This window comes from Syngnathus floridae, chromosome 6 (genome assembly GCF_059516105.1).
Source record: "Syngnathus floridae isolate MCC-2025c chromosome 6, RoL_Sflo_1.0, whole genome shotgun sequence".
Classification (NCBI taxonomy): Eukaryota; Metazoa; Chordata; class Actinopteri; order Syngnathiformes; family Syngnathidae; genus Syngnathus; species Syngnathus floridae.
Genome location: NC_142418.1, coordinates 8514525 through 8539205, shown reverse-complemented (window position 1 = coordinate 8539205; position 24681 = coordinate 8514525). Strand labels below are relative to the sequence as shown.

Here is a 24681-nt window from a genome sequence, read left to right as displayed (position 1 = left end):
CTTTCAGGTGCTCTTGAGCGAATGTAATTGAACAAATTACAATTAAAATATGCTTGATGTTTTCTCAAAGTCAAATGCTTACCTAGATGAATAGTGAAGCTTTCTTCCATTTGAGGCTTCTCTTCAAACATTCGGTCTCCAGAATCTGAAGGTTCAGACAGCGGGCTGGATTGCACCTTAATCTCCTCACTGGACAGTAACCGTATAAATTAGCAATCAGAGCATTTATACAAATTGAAGAGTTCTATAGGTTGAGGATCTACAGTATATACAGTACTGTGCAGTTATACTTTAAAAATGCTAATTGCATCAAGAAGTTTCAGTAAGGTCTGGAATTTTGTGTAAAAAAAATAAACAATGTGCAGTGTATCATGCATGCAGTGTATCATGCCTACAAAATTCTTCCTATTGCACACAAATACACACATACTTAATTTGGCTGCTGTTGTTGGATTTCTGCAGGTCCTCGTGTAGTTTAATGACCCACGCTTGATATTCTTGCTTTTGAATACAAGTCACTTGCTTCAGTTCAGTGACCCATTTGTTCTCCAGCACCTGTTCAAAGACAAGACAACAGCTGAGGACCACCTCATATTATATGACTAAATGATCATAACTCTCCTGAATATTTTTTTTACCTGCTGTGCATCAAAGTGCTGGGAAGCTACTGCATTCACATCATGGTCACTGAGTGTATTCCCCAACTCATGCATCACTTTATCCATTTCTGCAGCTTGTCTGACACACGGAGGAAAAATGAATAAAGAAGAAAAAAAAAAAATACGGCCCTTTGTGTTAAATGACAAAACACTGTTGTGCGGATGCAATTATATAATGTGGAAACATTAAATCAAACTTTGATGTTTTGTATAGTCTAAAGATGTTTACATGTGGTTAAAGATTTTATGACGTTTTTATGTTTCTAGCTTTTCAAATATTTGCAACCAAATCAAGAGAGAATCTAGCAAATTACGTTTATAGATCTAAGGTTCATCTGGGAAAAAAAAAAGGGGGGGGGGGGGTTGATTTCAGCCTCTGAAGCACTAACCTCTCTTGTATCTTCTTGAGCTCCATGTCTCTCTCGCTGATGAGCTCGGAGATACGGACAAAGTAATTGTGCTCCAGGTTGAGAAGTGTATCTGAGGCAGGCGAATGGATCAACTCGTGGTAAACATCTGCAAATTCTTCATCCCAGCTGGACTCCTCAGGTCGTGCATGCTCTAGTGTGGTCTGAAATTTTACACGCAAAAGGAAATAAGAGACTTACTATGTAGCTTTAGCACACTTTTTGGAAATAAAAATGTATCTGGTTTTGTAGCACATCCATGAATAGAAAAGAATCACAACTCCTCTATTTATACTTGCTCAGGAATCATGATGAACACGGAAAGGCCTCCATGGTTATTTTTGAATGACTATCGTAAAAGCTCGTCTTAAATGTTTAAGTGCAGGAGGCAAGAAGCCTAAAAGTCCAAGTTAAGGCAGGCCAACATGGTGGAGAAACTATTTATACTCAAGAACATTTTCCAAAACTAATATGGAATAACACAATGTGTCAGTTCTATCATGGATAACAAACAAAATTGTAATCAAACAGGGAGAGTCAAAATGCAACAAAGAGGCTCTCCTCATCAGTACTCCCAAAAAAATAGGTCATACATCATCACATCTGCTCCCATTATTTTAATGATCTGCGACTTGACATAACACTCCACTGTGTTATCATGAAAATAGGACAAGACAGTGTCACAAAAAGCCATATTAAAGACTGTGCTGAACGCAAACTGTAATTTTACTTGTAAAAAATCCTTTTGTCATCATGCAAAAAAAAAAACAGAGTGATAATGGCAATCAGTAAGTAAAATGCCCTGGTGTTTTAGGTCTAATAGTGATCCGTGTCCTCACCTCTGCATAGGCTCTGGTCCACGCATTGGTGAGCTGATTTATGTCTACATGTCCCATTGTGAGTCTTTGCAGGGCCAGTTCTGCCTCTCTGTCATACTCCAAAATGGTCTTCTCCTCAATGAAGTCGGACAGTGCCACTTTCAATTCTAACAAAGAAGCATTTTGAGAACAATACAATCATATTAAAGTGTTTTGTATTTTTAGGAATTGTAAGTTTGTCACTCAATAATATAATCAATAATTTAATTCAAATACATAACACTAATGTATTTGTTCAATGAAATTATCTATATCAACATCCAATGTATCTTTATTTTTTCAATTGTGTTCAGTCTCAGGGTCATATATTTATAACAATCAACAAATGGAACATTAACCCACCGTGCCTGCACTAATGTAAACAAAGTGTACAGTACGACTACATCAGAGGTGCTAATAAAAACAATCAGACTCTGCCTCTGCGGTTCAACTGATTTCTACATAGTGAAGGCATCTCACCGTTTTCTACGTAGCAAGGTATTTTATGTAGCAGCATCAGACGTCCATGAAGGTCGTTGACGTTCTCCTGAACAGGAAACTGCAAAGGTACTTTGAGAACACAGTTGTGTTTCCCTGCCTTGAACTCAAACACAAACTCCTTCTCAGTCGTGTTACTTCCTTTGCCTTTGATTTTCTTCATGGTCGCGACTAAAAAATAAAAATAAACACATCTAAAAGAAGGACAGCGATATTCCAATAAAATGAGAGCGGTCAATCTAGTGGTTTTGATGATGGGTTGTGATGCTATCACTACCTGTCTTGCTCGTTCATTCAAGAATCTCTACGTTAGCTAGAAATTTAGCTCATTTTTAAAGACAATACAAAGAATGATTAAATAATATCTCCTTGCTTTTACATTTAATTTGCATACGATTTTCCGTGCTTTTTGTCAACAGAAAAACAATAAGATTGTGTAGCTTTACCCGTGTAGATTTGTCGTCCTAGTGAGTCAGTCAGCTGACAGCTTTGAACCAAGAATGTGGCAGGAAACGCACTTTCGTTGTTTTGTGAATATTGTGTTTGACATTTCTACCGAATATTTCATACATTTTAAAAGTCGGTTGCATTTCTTATCTGTATTTATTTGTCTGCATTATATTTTCGCACACTGTTTTAAAAAATATTTTTTTAAACAAAATGACACAAATGCTAATTTCCACGGGCACTATTGCCCCCTGGTGTTCATATATATACTTTAAGCGCCAAATACAAAAGAACCTAACTTTATTATTGTCCCCATTCGGTTATGTTGAAATTCAACTTGCATAATGTCTCCAATCAATATCAATTTGTATTCGGTTGACTTTTTGAAGATCGCATTCTTATTGGGAATTCACCTGTCTAACAAAGTTTGTAAAACTGAAAACATTTTAACTACGGCAGTATTTGTGACGATAGTGTGCTCAGGGGAACTAAAACATAGTTAAGAGTAGTTATAGCCAATCTCAGTGCCGTGGTAAACTAGTGTGCCGTTAGGAGTCATTGGGGTTTTTTGTCCTAAAAAAAAAAAGTGCATTATTCACCACAAAAACACAGTTTGACACGCTCTCTCCACATTTTTCATAGGGTGTAAAAAGATACAATAAAACTATGTATCCACCTGTTGCCATTCACACGACACCAGAATAAGTCATTGTTTCCTGCAGGTATATCAGCTTTTTGCTCAATTAAATTTCACACCGAGTACGTCGATGACAGAACTTGTGATGCAAAATGGGTACATTAGCGCAATAAATGTTGGGAAACACTAAAGGAATACATCTCGTCGTTTTAGTCGTGTATCTAGTATAGCGCTTTTTTCCAAAATTGAAAGATGAATAAAAATATAGAAAGATTACATCTACATTAAAAAAAAGATTGCAATCGTCCAGCAAATTTCATGACTGCGCCTGCGCAGAAGTGTTTTCGTCAAGTTTGTTGCTTTAAGGGTCTATCTACAAATAGCAAAATACAGATGCTTGTTAAATTGATATTTCATCTACAGTAATGAAGTACCAAAAAATATACTTGTTTAACTTTAAAATTTAGAACATATTTTATTTTTTAATTTATATAGGTTACCACTATTACGCTGTTGTGTGGGTTTGAAATAACCAGACATCGATACACGCTCCCTCCACTGGTTGAACAGTCCCGTCATACCTCGCGTGGCCAACGGCTCTCCCAACCGAATGCTCGTTCAATGAATCGTTAACCTCGATTTTCACCGGTAGATTTGGCGAATTTTTTTTTTTTTTTTTAGAATAACGCCCCGCCAGGAAAGAACGGCGAAACGCTCTTATGCCACGGACACCACCGTCGTTCAGTTTGGTTGACTAGGGTGGCGGAGCGTGCGTTCTTGGGCTCGCTTCCGAGGTTTTAGGCAGGGGGACTTCGGCGCTGGTCCCGAGAGATGATGGAGCTAGAGTCGGCCAGTAACCGAGGAGAACTGGGCGCTGTGGGGGACCCGCTGCAGCCGCAGACACCGAGCAGGCATGAAAAGAGTCTGGGACTCCTCACCGCTAAGTTTGTAACTTTGCTGCAGGAGGCCAAGGACGGAGTACTGGATCTGAAAGCTGTAAGCATGCCAATCAGTCTTTGTTGTTAGCTAGCACATGTCATCGGGAGCTGCTTTCTGTCGTTAGGTTTCATGCACTTTTTGCTAGCCTGCCTGTTAGCATAGCCTAGCTTTCTGATTGTCTTGATTTGAATGCGCGCTAGGTGCATTGTCGTGTAAACATCCGGGTTACTTTTCGACACAAACTCCAATGTCTTCACTTTTCACGAACGCGGCCCAATTCAAAGTTTGGGAGCACAACTTGATCAACTTTTCCAGAATGCCCCCCCACCCCCCCCCGCAGATTCCCAAGTGCACAAAGTGGGTCAGCCTTTGTCGCTGTTTTCTGAGCGAGTGCATGGACAATGTAGCATGATTGATTCATACAACGACTTTTCTATTCAATTCAAGTGTTTTTCTTCCTGCTTTAAATACATCAACCTTTACAGTAACCCCCTGTCTGTATGAGCTAAACTTCAAGTAATATTACTGGCATTGTTCTTCACAAATTTATAATGCCCGTTTGCAGTCTTTTCTGTTAGTTTATTTCTTTCTATGTTAGGTTATTTCCGTGCCTAATCAGTTAAAAGATAGTATCAACTTCCCAGAGTTCTACAGTCAAACCACACAGGGGCTGTTATCCCCAAGTGCAACTCGACCACTATGAGGATGCACCTGCAGGCAGCAGGCCAAACATGGAGTTATCAGGACACAGACATACGCTGTGGTTATCATGCCATTATTATGCACTCAACTTGGCACAACACCTTGACTAGGAAGGAAGTTAACTAACAGTTATTCGTGTTGATTGAACACTGGTCTCTATGCCAACTCTGTTATGAGTTATCATTTAAGTGTTACATAATTTTTAAATGCATTTTTCCTTTGTTTTGTGACTCAGGCTGCGGACACATTGGCAGTGCGGCAGAAGCGGCGGATCTACGACATCACTAATGTGTTGGAGGGAATAGGACTGATAGAGAAAAAATCCAAGAACAGTATCCAGTGGAAGTAAGTGCACTTACTCTGTAGTTGTACCCACCAATGTTTGCTGTTTTGAGTTGATGCCCACTCCGATGACATCCTTCTTTTTCACTCAAGACCATGTCCCACTCTGTTACAAATCACACAATTTTAGGGGGAGAGGAGGGTGGTAGTGCCGTCTCATTCAAATGGTACTTAATAATGAATTTGTTGCCATGATGACTTGAGCAGCCATTCAGTTTAGCCAAATTGGCAGCTTTGGGACTATATTAGCCACTTCTTATAGTGATAAGCAACAAATCTAAGATCAATTTGCACCAAAGGTATGGTCTGGGTGTCTCTATAAAAAAAAAAGAACAAATGTCTTCATGATTGAGTATTAAGAATTGACAACTGTACATGTCTGGTTTTTTGTGTTTCAGGGGTGTAGGTCCAGGTTGTAATACCAGGGAGATAGCGGACAAGTTGATTGACCTGAAGGCAGAACTTGATGATCTGGCTGTCAGGGAACATGAGCTGGACCAGCAGAGAGTCTGGGTGCAGCAGAGCATCAGGAATGTCACAGATGACTCCAGCAACAGCCCATATCCATTTTAGTGCATTTATCTGCCAAAATCCTGCTGCAAATTGCACACACGCAAACACTCAATGCAAGCGGCACAGTTCAGCTTGCCGTGGCATGCTTTGGTTTGCTTTTGCGAAAGCAGCGACCGTCATGTTAATAGTTTGTGTCACAATCCAATAATGTTTCGTGTTTTTATTTTCTACCCTAACTAAAAAAAAAAAAAAATGGAAAAAAAGGGGGGGGGGGTGGAATGGGCAATGGTGGACAGGATTCACCCTGAACTATTCTGCTTGGTGGAAACATGGCTTTCTTAAGAATTTTGAACTTTGAAAATGTTTGTTCCTGACCAATTGACCCTTAACACACAAATACTATGGCATATGTAAAACATGAGGACCTCTGTGGAGCATTCAAAGGTATTTCTTTTTGTTGAACTCAGTCTCCTTATCCTGTTCTGTCAATCCACCTTGATCTGATTGATGATTTCAAATGTTCCTCCACTTATCACTCACTGCTTCCACAGGTGACACACTTCTAGCGATACGAGCCCCCATTGGCACTCAGCTAGAAGTACCCAGACCAGAATCTGTAAGTACATTGCGTATCAGAGTTACCTCTGTCCGCCTTCTGCTCGTCTGTATTTTTTCTGACCGTGCATGTCTAAATGCAGGTTATGAATGGACAAAAGAAATACCAGATCCGTTTGAAAAGTTCTTCTGGCCCCATTGAAGTTTTACTGGTTAATAAGGACCCGTCCAGCGCCTCTCCAGTTGTTTTGCCTGTCCCTCCTCCAGATGATGTACTTCAGAGCCTCCCAGCACCGTCGCCCTCCTCCCAGGTCCAGATGTCAGCTTTGCTATTAGTCTCACTTGTTTGGGTCTGTTAACTGTGGACCAAGATAAAACAAAAACTCGTGTTAGTGTAATGAAAATTGTATGGCTCGACTTGACATTCTTTTTAACACTTCTCAACTGCTCTCCATAGGCTACAAGAGCAGCTCCAGAACCCGCAAAAACCGGTCCATCCACCACGTTAGCCAATAGCCAGCCAACCTCAGTTACAGGTGTGCAAGAAAGTCCCCAATTTGTCTTTTACGTTTTGAATTCTGTCATCTGTCCATCGTGTCTGCTGCTGTGCTGATTTTTTTGGGGGTGGGGGTGTATGTAAAAAGCCCAAAAGTGTATTTCTATTAAATTTTGATCTATTTGTGACATTTCGCTTCTATCACATAGACAGTAACATGTTAACGTGACCCGCTTTGTTTCAGAAATGAAAAGCACCACGCCACTCTCTCCAACCCCAGAGGCTCCCGCTGCCATTACTCAGCAACTTCAATCCTCCGCCTCCTTGGATGGGTCTGCGTCGTCTTCTGCGTCTGCAGCGTTTGAACCAATGAAGTCAGACCCGTCTGAACGTGAGTATGCTTATCTGGTCATGTTTTAGTTTGTAGAGTTTGGTGCTCCGCTGAAACCGAACAAGTCATAGTGAACTATCCCTTGACAATTCTGATTTAAAAAAAAAAAAAAAAAGCAAATGTTATGGGTGGAAAAAATATATATATAATGTTAAAAAATGCACAATAAGTACCTAGCAGTACACTTCGGACTTGCTTTAGCTGGCCTGGGGCTTTAGTCATATGGCAGGGACATAGGATCAATTTCATTGAGCAGTCAATTTTGTTACAAACATGAAGCAGAAGTTGAAACAAAGATATTTACATATATTTTATACAATTTATAAGCTACGTTATCGTTTGAAAACCGTTGGCAACTATGTGTCATGCTGTCATTTTTTAATATCAGGAAAAGCATGCTATGTGAAAATGTCGGTGTTTGTTTTCAACCTTCCGTGTCAGCTCTATTGCAGACAACAGTGTTACGTTTAATTCCTTAGTGTTGATTCACAAATGTAGGATAACAGTGTCCTTTTTACAATGCAGGCTTTAGTAACAAATTTGTTGCTCTATTTCTAATTATTTCTACAGTGCTGGACTTTCCCAAAGAACTTTCGGAAATGTTTGATCCGACAAAAGGTAAATAAAAATGTCTGCCAAATCTCTGCAATGTGAAAGTAACCTTTAGAGAAAATGCACTTGCATACAGTATCCATTCTTTATTTTCCAGAGATCATGAGTGGAGATTTGTTGGAAGACCTGATGTCATCAGAAGGTGAGACGAAGAAAATTAAAAAAAGAAAATAGCAACTTTAAGGGGTGGCATTGGGATTGAGCCCTAAGTGTTGACCACACACCATTGATGCAAGTCGTAAATATTGAACACATTTAATGTTGACGGCCCGACCTTTTTGTGAACAGATGAAAAATCACTCTCACATAACTTACACCGCAACATAATGAGTCAAGGTATTCTTTTAAAAATATCCGATTACTGACTTTCATCAGAATGGTAGAGAAATGCACCAAATTAGCCTGATTAGCAGCATGTGTTACCACGCTTAAATCAAATTCTATTATTTTCTTGTGTGGCTTGGCCTTATATATTTCTCTTCCCGTTCTGCCTTTATTTAGTGTTCTCGCCGCTCCTGCGTCTGTCGCCTCCACCAAGTGACCATGACTACATATACAACTTGGATGAGACAGAAGGCCTGTGTGACCTCTTTGATGTCCCCATTTTAAACCTCTGACCCAAAGACGGCCATCGCAGTGGAGAACCCCCTCCAAGTTAATGCCCCCCTAACTCTCTTCATGTTCTGTGAAGGTGAGCGTGAAACAACGCAAACCAAATCCGAGCGTTGACAAGACTCCTTTGAATGCGGATTTCAACCTGAGCTCAGTAGCGCCGCTTTAGCCACATGTGGTAAACACTGGCATGATGAAAACCTTTTATTTTCAGCTTTTCCAAGAATCTGAACAACTGAAAAAGTCTATTTTTGGATTGTTGTTTATATGTAAGTGTTACATCGCTATATGTACTTGCAAATGAATGTGTGCAGGTTTTACGCCTGTGTGCATAATATGCGAGATTTTTATTAAGTCCAGTGTCTTCATGAGGAAAAAAAGAAAAGAAATTTCCTATCAGGTCCAGAGTCATGACAACCTAACGGAGAGCAGCCTTTATCACCCACCAGCTGCTCACACATGGCTCAAATCAGTCCAAACGCAGCTGGTTATATATGCACTATCTTTGTGTACATACAGAATATATATTTTGTCTTAGCAGGACAGCGTCCCAGTTTATTGTCCAACGAACAAAATTTGTAGTGCAGAGAAATAGTGGACAAGTACAGCTATCAGACTCAAAGTAAACATCAAAGGTTTTTTAATCAAGATATAAATATGTCAAAATTTTGAGTTTTTATTTTTAATAACCACACTGTAAAATTGTATCACTGAATCCTGTTGGCATTTCCCTGAGTTCACTATAAAGGCAAATGTGCAAAGGACCAAAAAATATAATACCGTGGTAAGAGGAATGTTAACGTTTGACAGATTTTGTTCTTTTAACATTTGTTTTTCCCTTTAGGTAGTTGAACATTGCGGTGTGTTTTTAAAGAATTTGGATATTTTATTTTTTTTGTCTTAAACTACCTTGCTCAAGTTAATACACTTGAACTTGACATGCTTTATTTTCAAAGTCCTTGAAAGTTTTATTATTTATATGTAACATAAGAGATTTGGCAAATACCAATGTACTCCCCTCTGCCAATTTTTTTTTTTTTTTATGATTTGCCTTGCAGCTTCATCTAGTAATTGTCATGTATTTTGTTCACTTGGATGTAAAAAGCATGCTTCTTTTTTAACGCAATGATGTACTGGTTTTTTTTTTTTAGTTCATCATTTATGCTCATCATACAGTAAGTGGATACACATTTGTTTTTTACTCCTTTTGAAATGATCCCATTGCCCTTTTCACCTTTGTACATGTACATGGAGCGAATCCATTGTTACTGTTTGACAAATTTAATCATTTTACATGTATTCTGTCAAATCCCTTGTGTATTTTTATTTCCCCAGACACTGCACATATGCTAAATAGAATAGCTTTTTGTTTTGTTTTTGGAGGGGGGTGTCTGCTAGCTACATTAAAGGATTGTTGTGATGTTCACTCATTCAATTTATTTTACTGGACCCGTCTATTATCTATATATTTGATTTATTTCACTTAAAAGTAGCTAGAAGTGATTATCAGTTTGTCCGGCATGGGTCTGGTAGGCGTTTAATAATTTTCCCATGAACACCTCAGGGGGGCAGCTGGTTCACGTCTACGCACGCATTTTGTCATTTAGTAAAATACAAACAACATTCTAAAGTTGTAGAATGGACAACATTCAACTAAAATCTCAAGTTTGAGCAAATCTTCCCATTGAACTCTTGGATTTGTATCCCTCGGATTTTAGGGGGAAAATGTCCTGCAAAATCTGTTTAGAAGATGATTTTGAAAAGACGTTCCTGTGCTTCTTTTCAAAATACATTCATCCAATGTTTATTTGATGTCATTCGCACTTAAAATCTCAGGAGTTTATCACGGTATGACTCCAAGTATATACAAATTGCATGCTTATGTTAAAAACAATGGGTGAAACTGCGAATCGTGACCCTTTTAATCCACATTACAAAATATCATATAGTTTGGTTTTATTTTGAAATTACCCAATCGGAATCGGTGTATCAAAATCTGTTAACTTTTCTACTGGAAAATCTTTGCTCGAGTATTTAACTAACCCGGAACTTTAAATTAATCCAACTATTCAAGAAATCACATCTCGTTGTTTTGGACCTGTTTTGAACGCAGTTCAACAAGTTATCTTTGAGTCGTGACTTTTTCAAGCCTGACTTGTCTTTGCCTCTTCTGCGTGGAGAACAGATCGCAGCAAATGACCCTCGCTGCGAGGGCAACGGTTCCTACGGGAGAGAAACCCACTACTACTTACATTTTCTAATCAGGTAGGACGCATTATCCTTATTTTCATGCATTTCCTCCAACAAAGCTGTGCTCTTGAGTTATTTTATACGCGTATGACGAACCGCGCGATCCGTTTATAGACGTTTTCTTTTCGTTTTTCCTTTTTTTTTTTTCCTCCCCTAAAGATTAACGGACACGGGAAAAGATACACTTTTGAGTTGACTGAAGTGGGCTGCTACAGATGGGTAATAACCCATATAATAAACAACTACCGCTTCTGGATGAAGTGTTCTCTGTCTGGGTCATTGTATTATCCGTTTACTTCACATGTGACATTATTTTGCATTCAGATTTTGTAGTTGTGTTTGTGTGTGGCGGTAGCCTGTCAGATTACACTGTTGGGCAGCTGAGAGTCCCCCTCCTCTCTACACAGTACACATGGAGGTGATGGGTTGGGGGGCTTTAAGACACACTTGTCCATAAGCAAACAAAAGGTCTAAAAGGAATTACTTGTGGCATTAGGCTTAACAAAGCCAACTGGCCGTGGATGAACACACAATCACTGAGAGATGCCGAACATGTCATTTTACATTTAATGCCCCCCGGAGTAGGTTACATAGGAGCTGTCCTAAAATCTAATCTGATGTCTGCTGCTGCTGCTGCTACAAATTAGCCACAAAACCTGTATAATCCCTTGATGACCTAAATAATATTTTTCTTGAAATAAGATCATTTAAAAATTTAAACTTTAAAAAATCCTCAGGCTTTCTTTCCAGTATGATGAAACATTTGACAATGGCTATGATTTATTTTCCGAAATACTCTCAATAATTTTTTATCAGTACTCAAATGTGACCAAAATAAAATAAATGCTACTCACCAGCAACGTTTGCTGAACTTCTTTTGATTTGCAGTCAAGCATTAGTTTATCCTGTGCCGAAGGCAGGCACTTGCATGAACATGTAAGGACAGGCAGGCCAAGTGTGCTTCATCATCTGATGGAGGAACATATGTATTATTCAGCTTTGGGAACATTTACTCTTTTGCAGGAACATTTGCTCTACTTTAGCATCAACGCTGTACTGCAAAAGGAATAATGATTCTACTTACCCATCCAATTATTGTGTTCAAGGCTGCAGGGAAATGAGTTGTAAGTTAGTCACAGGGCACGATCATCAATCATATTAATATATTGTGTATATGTGTAATTTAATTATACATGCATATTATGTTGCAGGAACAGTTGTTCTTATACAGAAACATTCTTTCTGGTGCTGGGACATTCACTTTTGTCTATTGAAGCAGCATTTCAGTGTCATACAAGCCATATTTGAAGGTTTCAGTGCTTGTGGAGGCTGCTGATACGAGTCAACGATACTTAAGGCAAACAAAAGCTGACATTTTTTCTTCCTCAGTAAGTAGTTGGTGCTGTGTTAATCCAGGAACAATATATTTTTGTGAGTTTATTTGTGATTTTAGGGGCATTTGAATTGCTGATTCCATGTTTTGTTTTTGTATTTTTTAGAAAATACCATCAAGATGGTGACCACTTTTGACATTGCTACTTTGATAGCATAGCCCCAGTTTTCCCCTTTTTGAGACGAGTCATACTCATAAATTGCGCCAGAAGAATCTCGCATTCTTATAAAATCTCTTCCGGATTATGGCAGGAGTTTTATTGCCGTGAGCTGACCTTTTGTTGCGACTGCACATTTAAGTTTCTCAACACCCAGGTTGTCCTCACTAAACAGTCAATGTGATCCAAAACAAACATGCTGCAATTGATTAAACTAAGGCGACTATTAAGGACTATTTCAGAAGTTGCCTCAGGATAAGTGAAGTGAACCCGGCAAAGACATGGGGTTTGTTTTGACAGGAGCTGCAATAAACTGAGAGGGAGCTTTCTTTTCCAGAAGGGAGTCGTGGTATGTGAACTATCCCAGAGATTGCGCACAGGGTGGGGTCCATTCATCATTCTTAACACAAGCAGACACAAGTTTGAACTCCTCTGAGTCACCGTGACCTCATGAGCATGTAGAAGAATTTGCATTGGACGTATTGAGAGTGAAGGATAAGGGAGTTTTTGAGGATGGGGGCTGTTGTCAGAGGGAACAACTGCTTCATCTGTCCCCGCAGGGAGTGCTGTCTGAAGGTTGAGGAGGAAGTGTGTATCGTGAGCGTGTAAGTAAGTCCACACAGCGTATGCACAAACAGTTGAACAGTTGGTTACTTTTACGCCGTGCACCGCCAATGCATGATGAAAGAGGAACATACTACTGGTTGGTATCGAAAATGATAGGTGCTTGAAGCTCTGTGAGTCATTCGAGAAGTAACGGGACTTTTTTCTTAAAGAGAAACTAGCTGAGCGTGGTTGCTTTCAGTTTAGCCCATTTGGCCATTGTATTTTTTTCTTCTTCAACATTAATGGTTTCCCAATGGCCCTGCGCTGGATTGGCATCTTGCTTTGCCACCACGTTACTTATCGCCGAACTGGCAGGAAAATCTCATAAATGTAATAAAATCAGCAGATTCTTGCTCCCCCCCTAATATTTTGAATTGTATCCACTTACATCAATCAAGCTCTTTTGAGACACTGCTGACATTCTTTTCTGTGACGGGTTAACAGTCTTCAATTATTTGCCAGAATCGGAATAAGAATGCATTGACACAATGTCACAACTCGGAATGAACTTAATGCATATTCTTACTGTAAACCGTTTAACAGTCTTTGGAAAACTGACTATCACACATTTAGAAAGCAGAAATGATGTTAGTTCCTCGCTTGAACAGCTTCCAGCTTGTATGTATGTCAAAGCCTCAGAGGTCACCGATTTGAGTGTGGGCCTGATCATTATGTGCCTGTCTTGAGGTACTCTTGAATAAATTGTACATCTTTGATAAGATGAAAAATTGTGCAGGTCACGTGTCCCTCTCTCTCTGCGCTTTGTTTCATGTGCTGTTTTTTCTAACAGTCAGCGTGGTGGAGTTCAGAGGTGCCAAAATGCCGCAGCAAAAGGACATTGTGAAGATTGCGATCCAGATGCCAGGGGCCTACCCCCAGCTCATACAACTAGACCAGGTAATACACACACTCTCCGTACACCATTGAATGCTGTTATTTATAATAAATAGTTGAATGTTGCATTTAATTTTCAACCATATAGAATATGGCAAATATCATATCTCTGTATAAAAAGTTTTGGGGGATTATCTATTATTGGTGCATCGATAAGTGTCAATTTTCATTACGGGTGTTCGTACTTTCCAATACATGACCAGGACCCGATCAGTCAAACTTCTCCTAAGGATCGGGGCTGTCTCTCTCCCTCCATATGTGACCGACCGGTCGGCGCATGGTCGCTGCCACTAATAACAGAGCAGCCACGGGGCGTACCGCACACTCTGACAACGTTTTGACTGCTTGACCGCACTTCTGGCCACTAATAGCAGGATAGCTTGAGTGTCAGACATGGTAGAGGTCTGACTTGTGTTTACATGCACACAAGTCACTTTGGGCGCAATTGTTCAGAATGTACCAGACAACGGCGTGCTGCCTGCTACTGTATGAGCAGCGTGTCGTTACCGAGACGTGCGTTTTCATTGTCATAGCAGAGTCAACGCTAATGGAAGTTAGCATATATGTGATCTGTAGTACAGGATGTGACCGTCAGCCATTTTCTTGTCTCTGAGCAGAAGAAGCCTCTATCCGCTGTTATAAAGGAAGTCTGTGATGGGTAAGTCTGTCCATGAACCATCTCTTTTCCTGTATTTTATCAGCATTTTGAGTACATTCTAATCACAAGCGTGTGTGTTCTGCATGTGTAGCTGGAATCTCCCAGGTCATGAAAACTATGCGCTTCAGTATGCTGACGGAGTGCAGACGTACATCACCGAATCGGTGAGTGGAGTAGTCCAATGATTTACTCTGAGTCAGGCCTTAGACATTCATTTGCGTTAAAACAAGAATACTGTCTTGAGATGTTGAAGGGTACGTCATCCTTACTTTGTTTGCTATTTTGTTTTGATATTACTGCTAAAACTAAGTGCTGTCTATATCAGAAGAAAAAAAGCTATAAATACAAACAGCTCCACTTGTACCACTGTAAGACACACGTGTTATAGGGTTTTTTTTTCACACAAATCCACTCCACACCACACAATCAGCACATATTACTTAAAAAAAAATCTCATTATGCCTCAAAAATGCGGACTACTATATGAACAAGTACTGCGAAGCATTACAATCATTTTATTTGTTGTTGGTTTTAAACTTAAATCTCATGACAATTTGCTAAAGTTTCTGCTTTTGACTGGAAACATTTTGGAGGAAGGCTCTTTTGTTGCAGCATGACTATGCTCCAATACACACAGTCATTTCCATAAATGTGAGCTTGGCTAAGTATATTGTGGAATAAATTGACCAGCCCCATCAAACGCGTTTAAGATGAACGACAACAGAGAAAGACAAGTTCTTCTGGAAAAAAACATATCCACATTCCAACACTCTAAATCTTTTGGAAAGCATTTCCTGTAGTGTAGTCTCTGGTAAAGTGAAGATGTTTGTCCATATGGTCAAACAGTTTGGTGCTCCTTCATGTAGGTGAGTCAGCTGTGCGTGGGCTTTTATGTTGGATTCACATTGTTAGCTCGTATCCAAAGTGTGCTTTCGTGTTTCACCAAAGTTTTTGTTTGTGGGTGTTGTTTTTAGAACCGTCTGGACATTAAGAACGGCTGCATTCTGCGTCTAACCAAGGCCCCGGTGAGTCTGTACTCACGCTCCTCTTTATTACTACTCCACATATTGTGGATGCAAGCCTGAAAATTGTGGAGCATGCCGGGAGAACATTTTTACTCAGTGAGTTTTTTTTTTTTTAACTTGGGAATGTAGGGGCGCTGTGCGGAGGATTTGTTTAAGGGCATCCAAAGTATGGACCTGGGAGTGCGCTGCGATTCGTTGAAGCAACTCGCCAGCGTTTCTACGGACGTGACGTTTGCGCAGGAGTTCATCAGCCGGGATGGACACCTCTTACTGGTCAAGATAGTGGAAGACTCCAGCGAGTCAGTTCTCTCTGTTTTGTGTGCACATGCCCATTTTCCCACACTGGCTTATACAGCTAAAATGCCTGTTTTGAATATTACTGTATACATTTGATATAGTGCAACATGGCTTACTAATGAGTCAATTGTGCTTGTTCATTTTGTATTTACATGTACTCATTTTCTTTGTATACATGTTTCAGGAGTGCTCTGATCATGACCCACACCCTAACAGCCTTTATGGAGCTAATGGATCACGGCATTGTTTCCTGGGAAAACCTCTCGTCAATCTTCGTTGAGAAGGTGCCATGGTTTAGCTTCCCTATGTGTTCCATTTGCTCCTGTTTGTTGTTTTAACCAGTTTGTCCATTCAGATTGCCTGCTTTGTCAACGCCAAGGTGGCCGACGCGTCTATCCAGCAGGTGTGCTTAGACATCCTGGAGAGCATGGTCCTCAGCAGCCACAGCCTCTTCATGCAAGTCAAACAAGTAGTGACCATGGAGAGGCTCATTGCGCACCTCCAGATGTGAGTAACCTGACACTCCTCTTCATGTCTCTGCTTGTGAGGGCAAACCTTTTTGTCTATCCAATATTATCTTTTCTGGTTATAAATGTGGAACGTCACTTTGTGTGTTTCTTCTACCAGGACTAATCAGCAGATTCAGACCAAAGCTATGGCTCTACTTATGGCTCTGTTGCAGACAGCTGGGGACGCAGACAGACAGGTGCTGATTTGGTTCTTCTCAGCGTTTGACCGTAACTCGTGTGCAACTTTCTCCAGGCAGACTGCTATTGTCTCTCAGAGTCACAATCTAGCAGGCACTGTAGTGAGCAGGGCAGCACCTCTTAGTGTGACGGGTCATCTTACACTTCCTGTAGACAGGCGAGTCATTCACTGCCTCTGCTCCTTCTCAGCTTCTCTGTGTGTGTGCGGTAACACTTTGCTCATTCAACTGCCTGTCTCCTATTCTCTCCATCTTGCTTTGTTATACACACACACACACTCGCGCACACAATTCAACCCTTCATATTCCAGAAGAGGATTTAATCAGAGAGATCACAGTTTGATCATGTCGAGTACATTTTTAGGTTTCTATCTCACTATCGCCTCCCAGTGTTAGAAACATGTTAATACAACAACGTTTTCTTTGTGTACTTTTGTTTTCCAGGAAATGTTTGCATACCTGAATAAGAAGAATCTCCGCCAGTACATTTACAAGGTAAAATTAGATAATAGTCAGAATCTGGCAAAATGTTGACATTCAGTAACAGGCTCTTTTATACAATCATTCCAAAGTCCCCATACTGATCATTTTGAAAACTTTCAATATTTTCTTACATATTTTAACGTCTACTGGGGGTTCAAGGTCTTTAAAGTCAGTTCAGCTTTTTCAGGTGACAAATGGCGTGCACTGATTTGTGCAGCCACGTAAGAATACAAGACTCAGTTGTTGCCATACTTTCTATTAAGTATGATTATTCATTTTTTATTTTCGTAAGACTCTAACATACGACTTGCACGATTACAATTTATTTTCAAAGCACATCAGTATATATTTACGTATGTGTAAATTCGATTCAAATTGTCATGAGAGCGACACAAATACTCTATAGTAGTGGTCCCCAACCTTTTTTGCGCCACGGACCGGTTACGTGTCAGAAATATTTTCGCGGACCGGCCTTTATATAAATAAATACATTTATAATAAATATATAAATACGATTAAATAGAATGATACGACTGGCATAAAAACAAATATAAACCACATAAAAATAAAACTCACCATTACGTTGAATTAGTGGGAACACTGAGCTTTTTTCTCAGAAACGAGCCGGTCCCATCGAGGCGTAATTGGAGACAATGTCCTTCTTGTTCACGTTTCTTTTCTTTCAAATAATTCCAAAGGTTTGTCGTTTAATGCAGGATGCTTGGTCTCCATGTGCCGAAGCAGTTTTGAAGGCTTCATTGCCTCGTTAGCTAGCCTGTCGCGACACCTGTGGCGATAAATCCATATTTTAAGTAGGACTCCTGAAATTTTCTTTTGAATGCAGCTTTCCTTTTCTTAGAAGTCTTAGCCTCTTCATCTTCCGTTTACTTAGTGGGCTTTTTCCCCTTTACGAAGAAGCTTTCCAGACATCTCTGTTTCTTGCTCATTTTTGCTAGCTTCGCGGGCTCTACTGGGGGTGACGTCTTGACCGAATTAACCTGTCAAGAGACACACATGCACCGACGGATGTAATTAGGAAATAATCGCCAGATTTTTAAAATATTTTTTCAAAATAAATTCTTACTTATTTTTGCTAACTTTGCGGGCTCGACTGGGGAAACATGTCACGTGACCGGGACGAGTGTCTTGACCTGAATTGTTCGTCGATAAAAAAACTATATATATATATATATATATATATATATATATATATATATATATATATATATATATATATATATATAGTTTTTTATTTATATATATATATATATATATATATATATATATATATATATATATATATATATATATATATATATATATATATATATATATATATATATATATATATATATATATATATATATATATATATATATATATATACAAGCCGCACAGAAAAAAAAAACAAAAAAAACAAATATATATCTGTGCGGCTTGGCGGCCCGGTACCAAGTGACCCACGGACCGGTACCGGTCCGCGGCCTGGTGGTTGGGGACCGCAGCTCTATATGATCGTCCTGTATATATCCAATACATGTATAATGCGATGAATTCCAAATTCCTGTATTACTGTTACATTATGAAAAGTAAGATGATTGTAAAAATGACTTGTTTTTCCAGAACATCATCCACAGTTCAAGTTCAGTTCAGGATGAAATGGCCCACTACCTCTATGTCCTACAGTCAGTGACTTTGAATCATCTGGAGCCGCGAATGAGGACGCCACTGGACTGTTACAGCCAGGTGAGTCCCATGCACACCATTTATAGATTAAAAGAAAAAGTATTATGGATTATGACACTGGTTTTCCATTCATATTTTATACACCACCGTGATGGATGTAGCTGAAGTTTCAACTATAATATAGGAAGTTCCACAAAAATATGTACCATTCAAGAATTGAAGTCCTTTTATGCAGGGAATGTTTGTTACATGTTTCTTGTTGTAAATTTAACCATGCAGTTTTTTTTTATGTCAATGACCAAATTCATCCATTTCTTCACATTGTTTATTATTGTTATTTAATGAATTTATGGAAATTTTATAGTTATATGGTTACAAGATTGTTAGTGTTTAAGGTCACTATGACTTGGCAAAGCACATGGTTGACCATGAACACTACAATCTATCATTACAAAACATCACTCTCATTTGTCTGATATAAAATCATTAATTTAAACACTAAGTTTTCTAAAAAATCAGTTGTCTTCCTCTCACCTTTTTTGAAATATGTAAGTTTTGATTTGTTTTTTAGGAACAAAGAGACATCCTTCACGGTCTGCGGCAGGCCGCTTTCGAAACGGAGAGCGAGAACAGTCTGAGTCATGAGAGGAGACGTTCACTTTGCGCCAAAGAGTTCAAGAAATTGGGTTTCTCTGTAAGTGGCAGCCCTGAAATGTGGAAGTGGTCCTCTGCTAGTTACTCTAATATATTTTCCATGTGATACCTATTCAGAACAATAGTAATCCTGGTCAGGACTTGGTGAGAACGCCTCCTGGTCTTTTAGCTTTGGACACCATGTTCTATTTTGCTGCACGCAATCCTGACGCTTACAGCAGGGTGAGTATGATTTTGTTTCCCATTACATTTTTTGTCATCAAGTATTTGTTTGACTTTGTGGCCTGACATAAAATCATACTACATCCCTCTGTCAGTTTGTTCTGGAGAACAGCAGTAGGGAGGACAAGCACGAGTGTCCTTTTGCTCGGAGCAGCATCCAGCTCACACTCATCTTGTGCGAAATCCTTCGTATAGGCGAAGCCCGTGAGTCTGCCAGCACTCCTGCATACCTTTCGCCGTGAAGAAATGATGATAGTGACCAACGGTCCACCAATGTTTTTGTTCTTGCAGCCTCGGAGACGGGCTCAGACTACCACCCCATCTTCTTCAGTCAGGACCGGCTGCTGGAGGAGCTTTTCTGTGTGTGCATCCAGCTGCTCAACAAGACCTGGAAGGAGATGAGAGCCACACAGGAGGACTTTGACAAGGTGCACTTGATAGTTGAGAATCCATAGAGGTCAGCTGTTGACACTCTTATCTTTTGTAAATAAGGGCAGTGTCTGCTTTTGGTATTAAGATTTTTGCACATATCAGATCATTCTCACCAAAAATGTAAAAAAAGCAAAAAATGGAAATTAGAACCTTGATACAATATGTGCAACCCTCTGTTTATGCTCTCCTTCACTCGCTCATTCAAATGGACCTTACTAGCCCTTTGTCATGCTTTGACACTGGTGGAGGTTGGGAGCAAGTTTGAAGCAGCGGGGGCTTGTCTACAAGAGATATTGGTCATCTGTCTGTTCAAATCATCCTCAAAGGCAAAGCGGCTGTGCTTTTGTCCTCATCTCCATTTCCACATCATCTACAGCCGCCCTGTTCCCACCAAGTGTTCCCAAGACGGCCATAAAACTCAGTGACCCTTTCACCTTTTTAGGAGCGGGCCACAAGGCTGCAGGTCTGGCTTTTTGTTTTTGCCCACAGCTCTCAACGCAGGGGGCTTTGGGGCAAACACAAAGGGGCATTAGGTGGACAAAGGGAAGCGTGGAGGGCGGCAGCAACAGAGGGAGAAGGAAATGAGGACAACAAAGCATCTGAGCATCAGCAGTAATTACACAACAAGGGAGGGAATGTCAAACACTGGAAACATAATATGAGAGGGCAGGACACAAATTAGAGAAAAACACCATTGCTGGTGCTAGCATATTTCAACTCTCCAATTTAGTACTCATTATTTAGTTGATAAAATGCTACGTGTGTTTACGTGTATCTGGCAATGAGTGTTATTGGATTAACTGCAGAAAAATGGAAAAAAGGTGGACCTAATAATCCAGGAATGCAAAATTGCTGTATGTATACATATCTAGCAACAGGTTCGAGCGGAATGAGCAACATTAGTGTATGTTGCAACTGTGCAATAAGTAGTATATATATATACACACAGATATGAATGCTTTCATGAATACTGGTATATTCCAGACTGAATTTGAACAACGAAAATAGTCAGCAACAACGTGTATAGAAAACAAACATGCATAGAGTAGCCTGTTTTCATTGTCAACTTTTTGTACTGCACATAAACACCAGCAATATTAACATAAGGTACATACAGAATATTGCATAATAGTATATAATATATACAGGTGTGGAAAAAAATGCTGCAAGAATAGGCAGCAGCATTTTATCCATCAATCCATTTTCCAGTAAAAATAAAATATGTCAATAAATACTTGCAAATCATGCATTGAAGCGATAACTAGAATAACATAATATGCATACAATATACTGTATGCAGTTGTTAATGTGAACCAAAAGCAGTAAAAATAGGCAGTGATATCAGATAATAAAACTTGTAACAAATTATTATATTTAAAGCTGTTGCATGCAGAATTCTATCCCTCCTCTACTGTAACATTTACTACACGTGTTTGAACATCGGAGCACATGTTGAAGATGTTTTAGGGACTGAGAGATAGCTGCCAGTCATGACTCCAATTGGCCAACAGGGTTGCATGGTTGTGAGGGGGTGGACCTTTGCATGTGTGTGGAGAGTATCAGGGTGTGTGTTTACAAAATAGCCACCCAAGCAGGCCTAAGTGACTCTGCTGGAGCCATGTAGAGGATCACGTACGACCTGTCTCCACACACATTCAAGTTTGGAATTGGAATAGTTGCTAGGTTAAAAGTAACAATGGAGGTAAGAAGGATCTGTGTTGTTTGTTAAAACTAACAATTACGGTCTGTATATAGGTTATACAAGCTTAAAACTTGATTCTGTGCGTTAAAGGTGACATGGTGAGGTTATTTCGGTCACTGCGTATACAATAACCAAACTTCAACCCGGACGGCAATTCAAAAGCTTCTTCTTTGTATATGCAATGTTAATAAATTGTGCAAGGCAGCTGACTATCACGATCTGCTTTAGTAAATGATCGTTAACAATCAGTTCAATTGGATGTGAACAGGAATGCGGTAGGTCAGCAGAGTGAAGCACAACAAAGTTGGCCAGCTCATCCATATACAATATCAACCCGTCTCTATTTAAAGCCTACATGTTAAACACAAGTAGGCGCTCACCTGTACACTGGACGGTTCCAGAACGATAATAAGTCTTATACTGATCACGCAAACTGGCCTGTTTAGATTGTAACCAAGATGCTGCTAATAAAAGGACTTTAAATAACACTTTGAATGTTAATGGCTGTCTGCTAATCATGACTTAAAGAACATTATTTAGAATTGAATCACCGAGTAATAATTCAGTAAGTAAGAGTTATTGATTATTCTAATTGTGTGTGGCCAATGTCTGTGAAGTAGGTTAATAAAAGGTATTGATTGGCAGTTGTTTGGGGAAATTGCTGTAGGGGAAGTCAACCAGCTGGCTGTTAACTTGTGACCTTACTTCAAAAGTATAGCACTGTTTGTATTTATTCATTCATCCATTACTGTTTTAAAAATGAAACTTTGCATCCAATGTCAAAAAAAAGTCTGAATTTCGATGAAATAACGAGCTCCTTCTTACTTGGATTGTAAATAGGTGATGCAGGTGGTGAGGGAGCAGATCACACGCACGTTGTCCACCAAGCCGACCTCACTGGAGCTCTTCAAGAACAAAGTGAACGCGCTCAACTACAGCGAGATCCTCAAACTGCGCCAGACGGAGCGACTGCACCAGGAAGAGACGCTGGCTCCGCCCGTACTGTGAGTGGAATGACGAGCATGGTGCAACTTCACAAAAGGGGAAAAAATAAAAGATTTTTCTAGTACTCTACTTAAAGCATACCCAAGAAGAAACATACCTATCTGTGTGTGTCTTTGCAGTGAACTGAAGGAACGTCTGAAGCCAGAGCTGCTTGAGTTGATCCGCCAGCAAAGACTCAACAGGCTTTGTCAGGGGACCATGTTTAGAAAGATCAGCAGCCGACGCAGACAAGGTGAGCCACACAAGTACTCAAGAGAGAAGACTTGAGTTCTTCCTGCAAATATTCATGTCATTGGCTGTTGCCAACAGACAAACTGTGGTACTGTCGTCTGTCGCCCAATCACAAAATGCTGCACTACGGCGACGTGGAGGAAGATTCGGACACTCCACCCATTGAAACACTGCAAGAAAAGAGTGAGTTGCGTGGAAGACGACGAGTATTGCAAAGTGATTGAGCAATAAGATACTGATGACCTGTGCTTGATGTTCAGTCCCAGTGGCAGACATTAAAAATCTGCTGGTAGGCAAAGAGTGTCCTCACATGAAGGACAATAAAGGCAAACAGAACAAGGTGAGCGGCTCGTCGTTATGTCGGTGGAAATAAAAAGTCTACACACCCCTGTTCAAATGCAAGGCCATTGGGATATAAATGTAAGGCCAAGATAAACAATACTTTTTCCACAACTATATATGCACAACTTGATTGGGCAAAAAAACTGTACAATACTTTTTTGTTATATTTGTCATGTAAATTGTGTGCCTTGGCTAAATAGACACTTGCAGTAGTGTAGTGTGCACGAGGTCTCACTGTTCTGCGTGTGTTGCACACAGGAGGTGCTGGACCTGGCGTTTAGCATCACCTACGATGTGGAGGAGTACAGCCTCAACTTCATCGCCCCCTCAAGGACTGATGTAAGACCAGCTCATTAAGATCCACATCATCATAGGATGTCCACTAATAAACTGTATATCTGTTTGTGTCAGTTCTGCCTGTGGACAGACGGACTGAGCGTCCTCCTGGGCAGGGACATGAGCAGCGAATCCATGCGCAGCGAGCTGGACATCCTCCTGTCCATGGAGATTAAGCTCCGCCTACTGGATTTGGAGAACATCCCCATCCCAGAGAACGCACCAGTCGTCCCCAAAGCGCCGAGCAACTACAACTTCTGCTATGACTTCAGTCAAACTGAGCAATAGAGGAAACCGCTCAGATGGGTGCCTGCAGTGTGTGTTTTTGTGTGTTAGAAAAGTATGTTGTGTGTGAGGCTCTGACTTACACGTTTGTTGTAAATGTTCACAAGCTCCTGCTGTTGCTCCTGCTCATTTTGAACATCCACTTGCTTGACTGAACCTCACAATTTGAAGTGCAATTTCACTTTTTGTTCATTAATCTGTTCCAAAGAATCATAGACTCAACAAAATGAATGAAAATCGTACTTGTTTTGAGGAAAAGTGAAAACTGGCTCTTAATCTTTTTATACAGCACAGAAGACCCACTAAAGAAAATGTACGATACATTTTTTAAATACTGTTGTTTTTTCGGGGATAATTATGGGCCCCTTGTTTGTAATATTGGGTGTTGGTGAGCCATTATAGGCTTTACATTTTCTGTCCCTTAAAGAAAAGCAAATATTTTTCCATTCTAACAAGATGTAAATCCATTTCGCCTGTTTTGCTACAACTTGCGGTACATTTGATCAAAATAATCATAATCAAGTCTTGGGCAATGCTCAGCATAAATGAAGAAGTAGGTACTCTACTGTGTCCCAACCATTTCCTGTGAAGCATATAAAATCTTTTCAAAATCATGCAAATAAATGTGTACTTTTTTGATAGAACATGAA

At 39.9% G+C, this 24681-nt stretch overlaps 3 protein-coding genes and 1 long non-coding RNA gene across 8 annotated transcripts in view; 2 read left to right on the top strand and 2 right to left on the bottom strand.

Moving 5' to 3' along the window:
• ferry3 (FERRY endosomal RAB5 effector complex subunit 3) overlaps positions 1-5547 on the bottom strand; it is a 10375-nt gene extending 4828 nt beyond the window's left edge. The window contains exons 1-7 of one of the 3 annotated variants that reach the window (XM_088379572.1): positions 5523-5547; positions 2404-2592; positions 1906-2051; positions 1049-1230; positions 639-738; positions 431-555; positions 83-189 (exon numbers count right to left, since the gene is read on the bottom strand). In XM_088379572.1, the coding sequence (XP_088235698.1) occupies positions 83-189; positions 431-555; positions 639-738; positions 1049-1230; positions 1906-2051; positions 2404-2584 (841 nt within the window). In that variant the 5' untranslated portion in view covers positions 2585-2592; positions 5523-5547. Of the gene's footprint in view, positions 1-82; positions 190-430; positions 556-638; positions 739-1048; positions 1231-1905; positions 2052-2403; positions 2593-2698; positions 2838-2867; positions 3031-5522 lie in introns of those variants that run through there. The other 2 variants (XM_088379573.1, XM_088379574.1) reach the window with 2 other exon arrangements.
• e2f4 (E2F transcription factor 4) lies at positions 4065-10093 on the top strand. The gene is made up of 11 exons (XM_088379577.1): positions 4065-4501; positions 5382-5491; positions 5887-6048; positions 6402-6445; positions 6553-6617; positions 6700-6867; positions 7014-7092; positions 7297-7443; positions 8014-8061; positions 8153-8197; positions 8557-10093. Exons 1-11 carry the CDS (start codon positions 4337-4339, stop codon positions 8670-8672), a joined length of 1149 nt encoding a protein of 382 aa, XP_088235703.1. The 5' UTR covers positions 4065-4336; the 3' UTR covers positions 8673-10093.
• LOC148396388 (uncharacterized) lies at positions 6094-18251 on the bottom strand. The gene is made up of 5 exons (XR_015859169.1): positions 17713-18251; positions 12002-12024; positions 11772-11886; positions 6724-6915; positions 6094-6615 (listed from the first exon to the last, which is right to left on the bottom strand). It is a non-coding gene; the product is annotated as an uncharacterized LOC148396388 (long non-coding RNA).
• Positions 10666-24681, top strand: elmo3 (engulfment and cell motility 3). Of its 3 annotated transcripts, XM_088379569.1 has the most exons (23): positions 10666-10932; positions 11941-12041; positions 12129-12305; positions 13864-13970; positions 14585-14625; positions 14717-14789; positions 15600-15650; positions 15780-15949; positions 16132-16231; positions 16303-16454; positions 16575-16653; positions 17098-17148; positions 18760-18882; positions 19394-19516; positions 19594-19698; positions 19794-19902; positions 19990-20126; positions 22673-22836; positions 22957-23069; positions 23147-23251; positions 23329-23408; positions 23669-23749; positions 23822-24681. In XM_088379569.1, the coding sequence occupies exons 4-23, from the start codon at positions 13893-13895 to the stop codon at positions 24032-24034; spliced, it is 2148 nt and encodes a 715-aa protein (XP_088235695.1). In that variant the 5' UTR covers positions 10666-10932; positions 11941-12041; positions 12129-12305; positions 13864-13892; the 3' UTR covers positions 24035-24681. The 3 variants fall into 3 exon arrangements, with proteins under 3 accessions (XP_088235695.1, XP_088235693.1, XP_088235694.1); XM_088379567.1 differs by lacking the exons at positions 11941-12041; positions 12129-12305; XM_088379568.1 differs by lacking the exons at positions 10666-10932; positions 11941-12041; positions 12129-12305 and adding an exon at positions 12465-13072.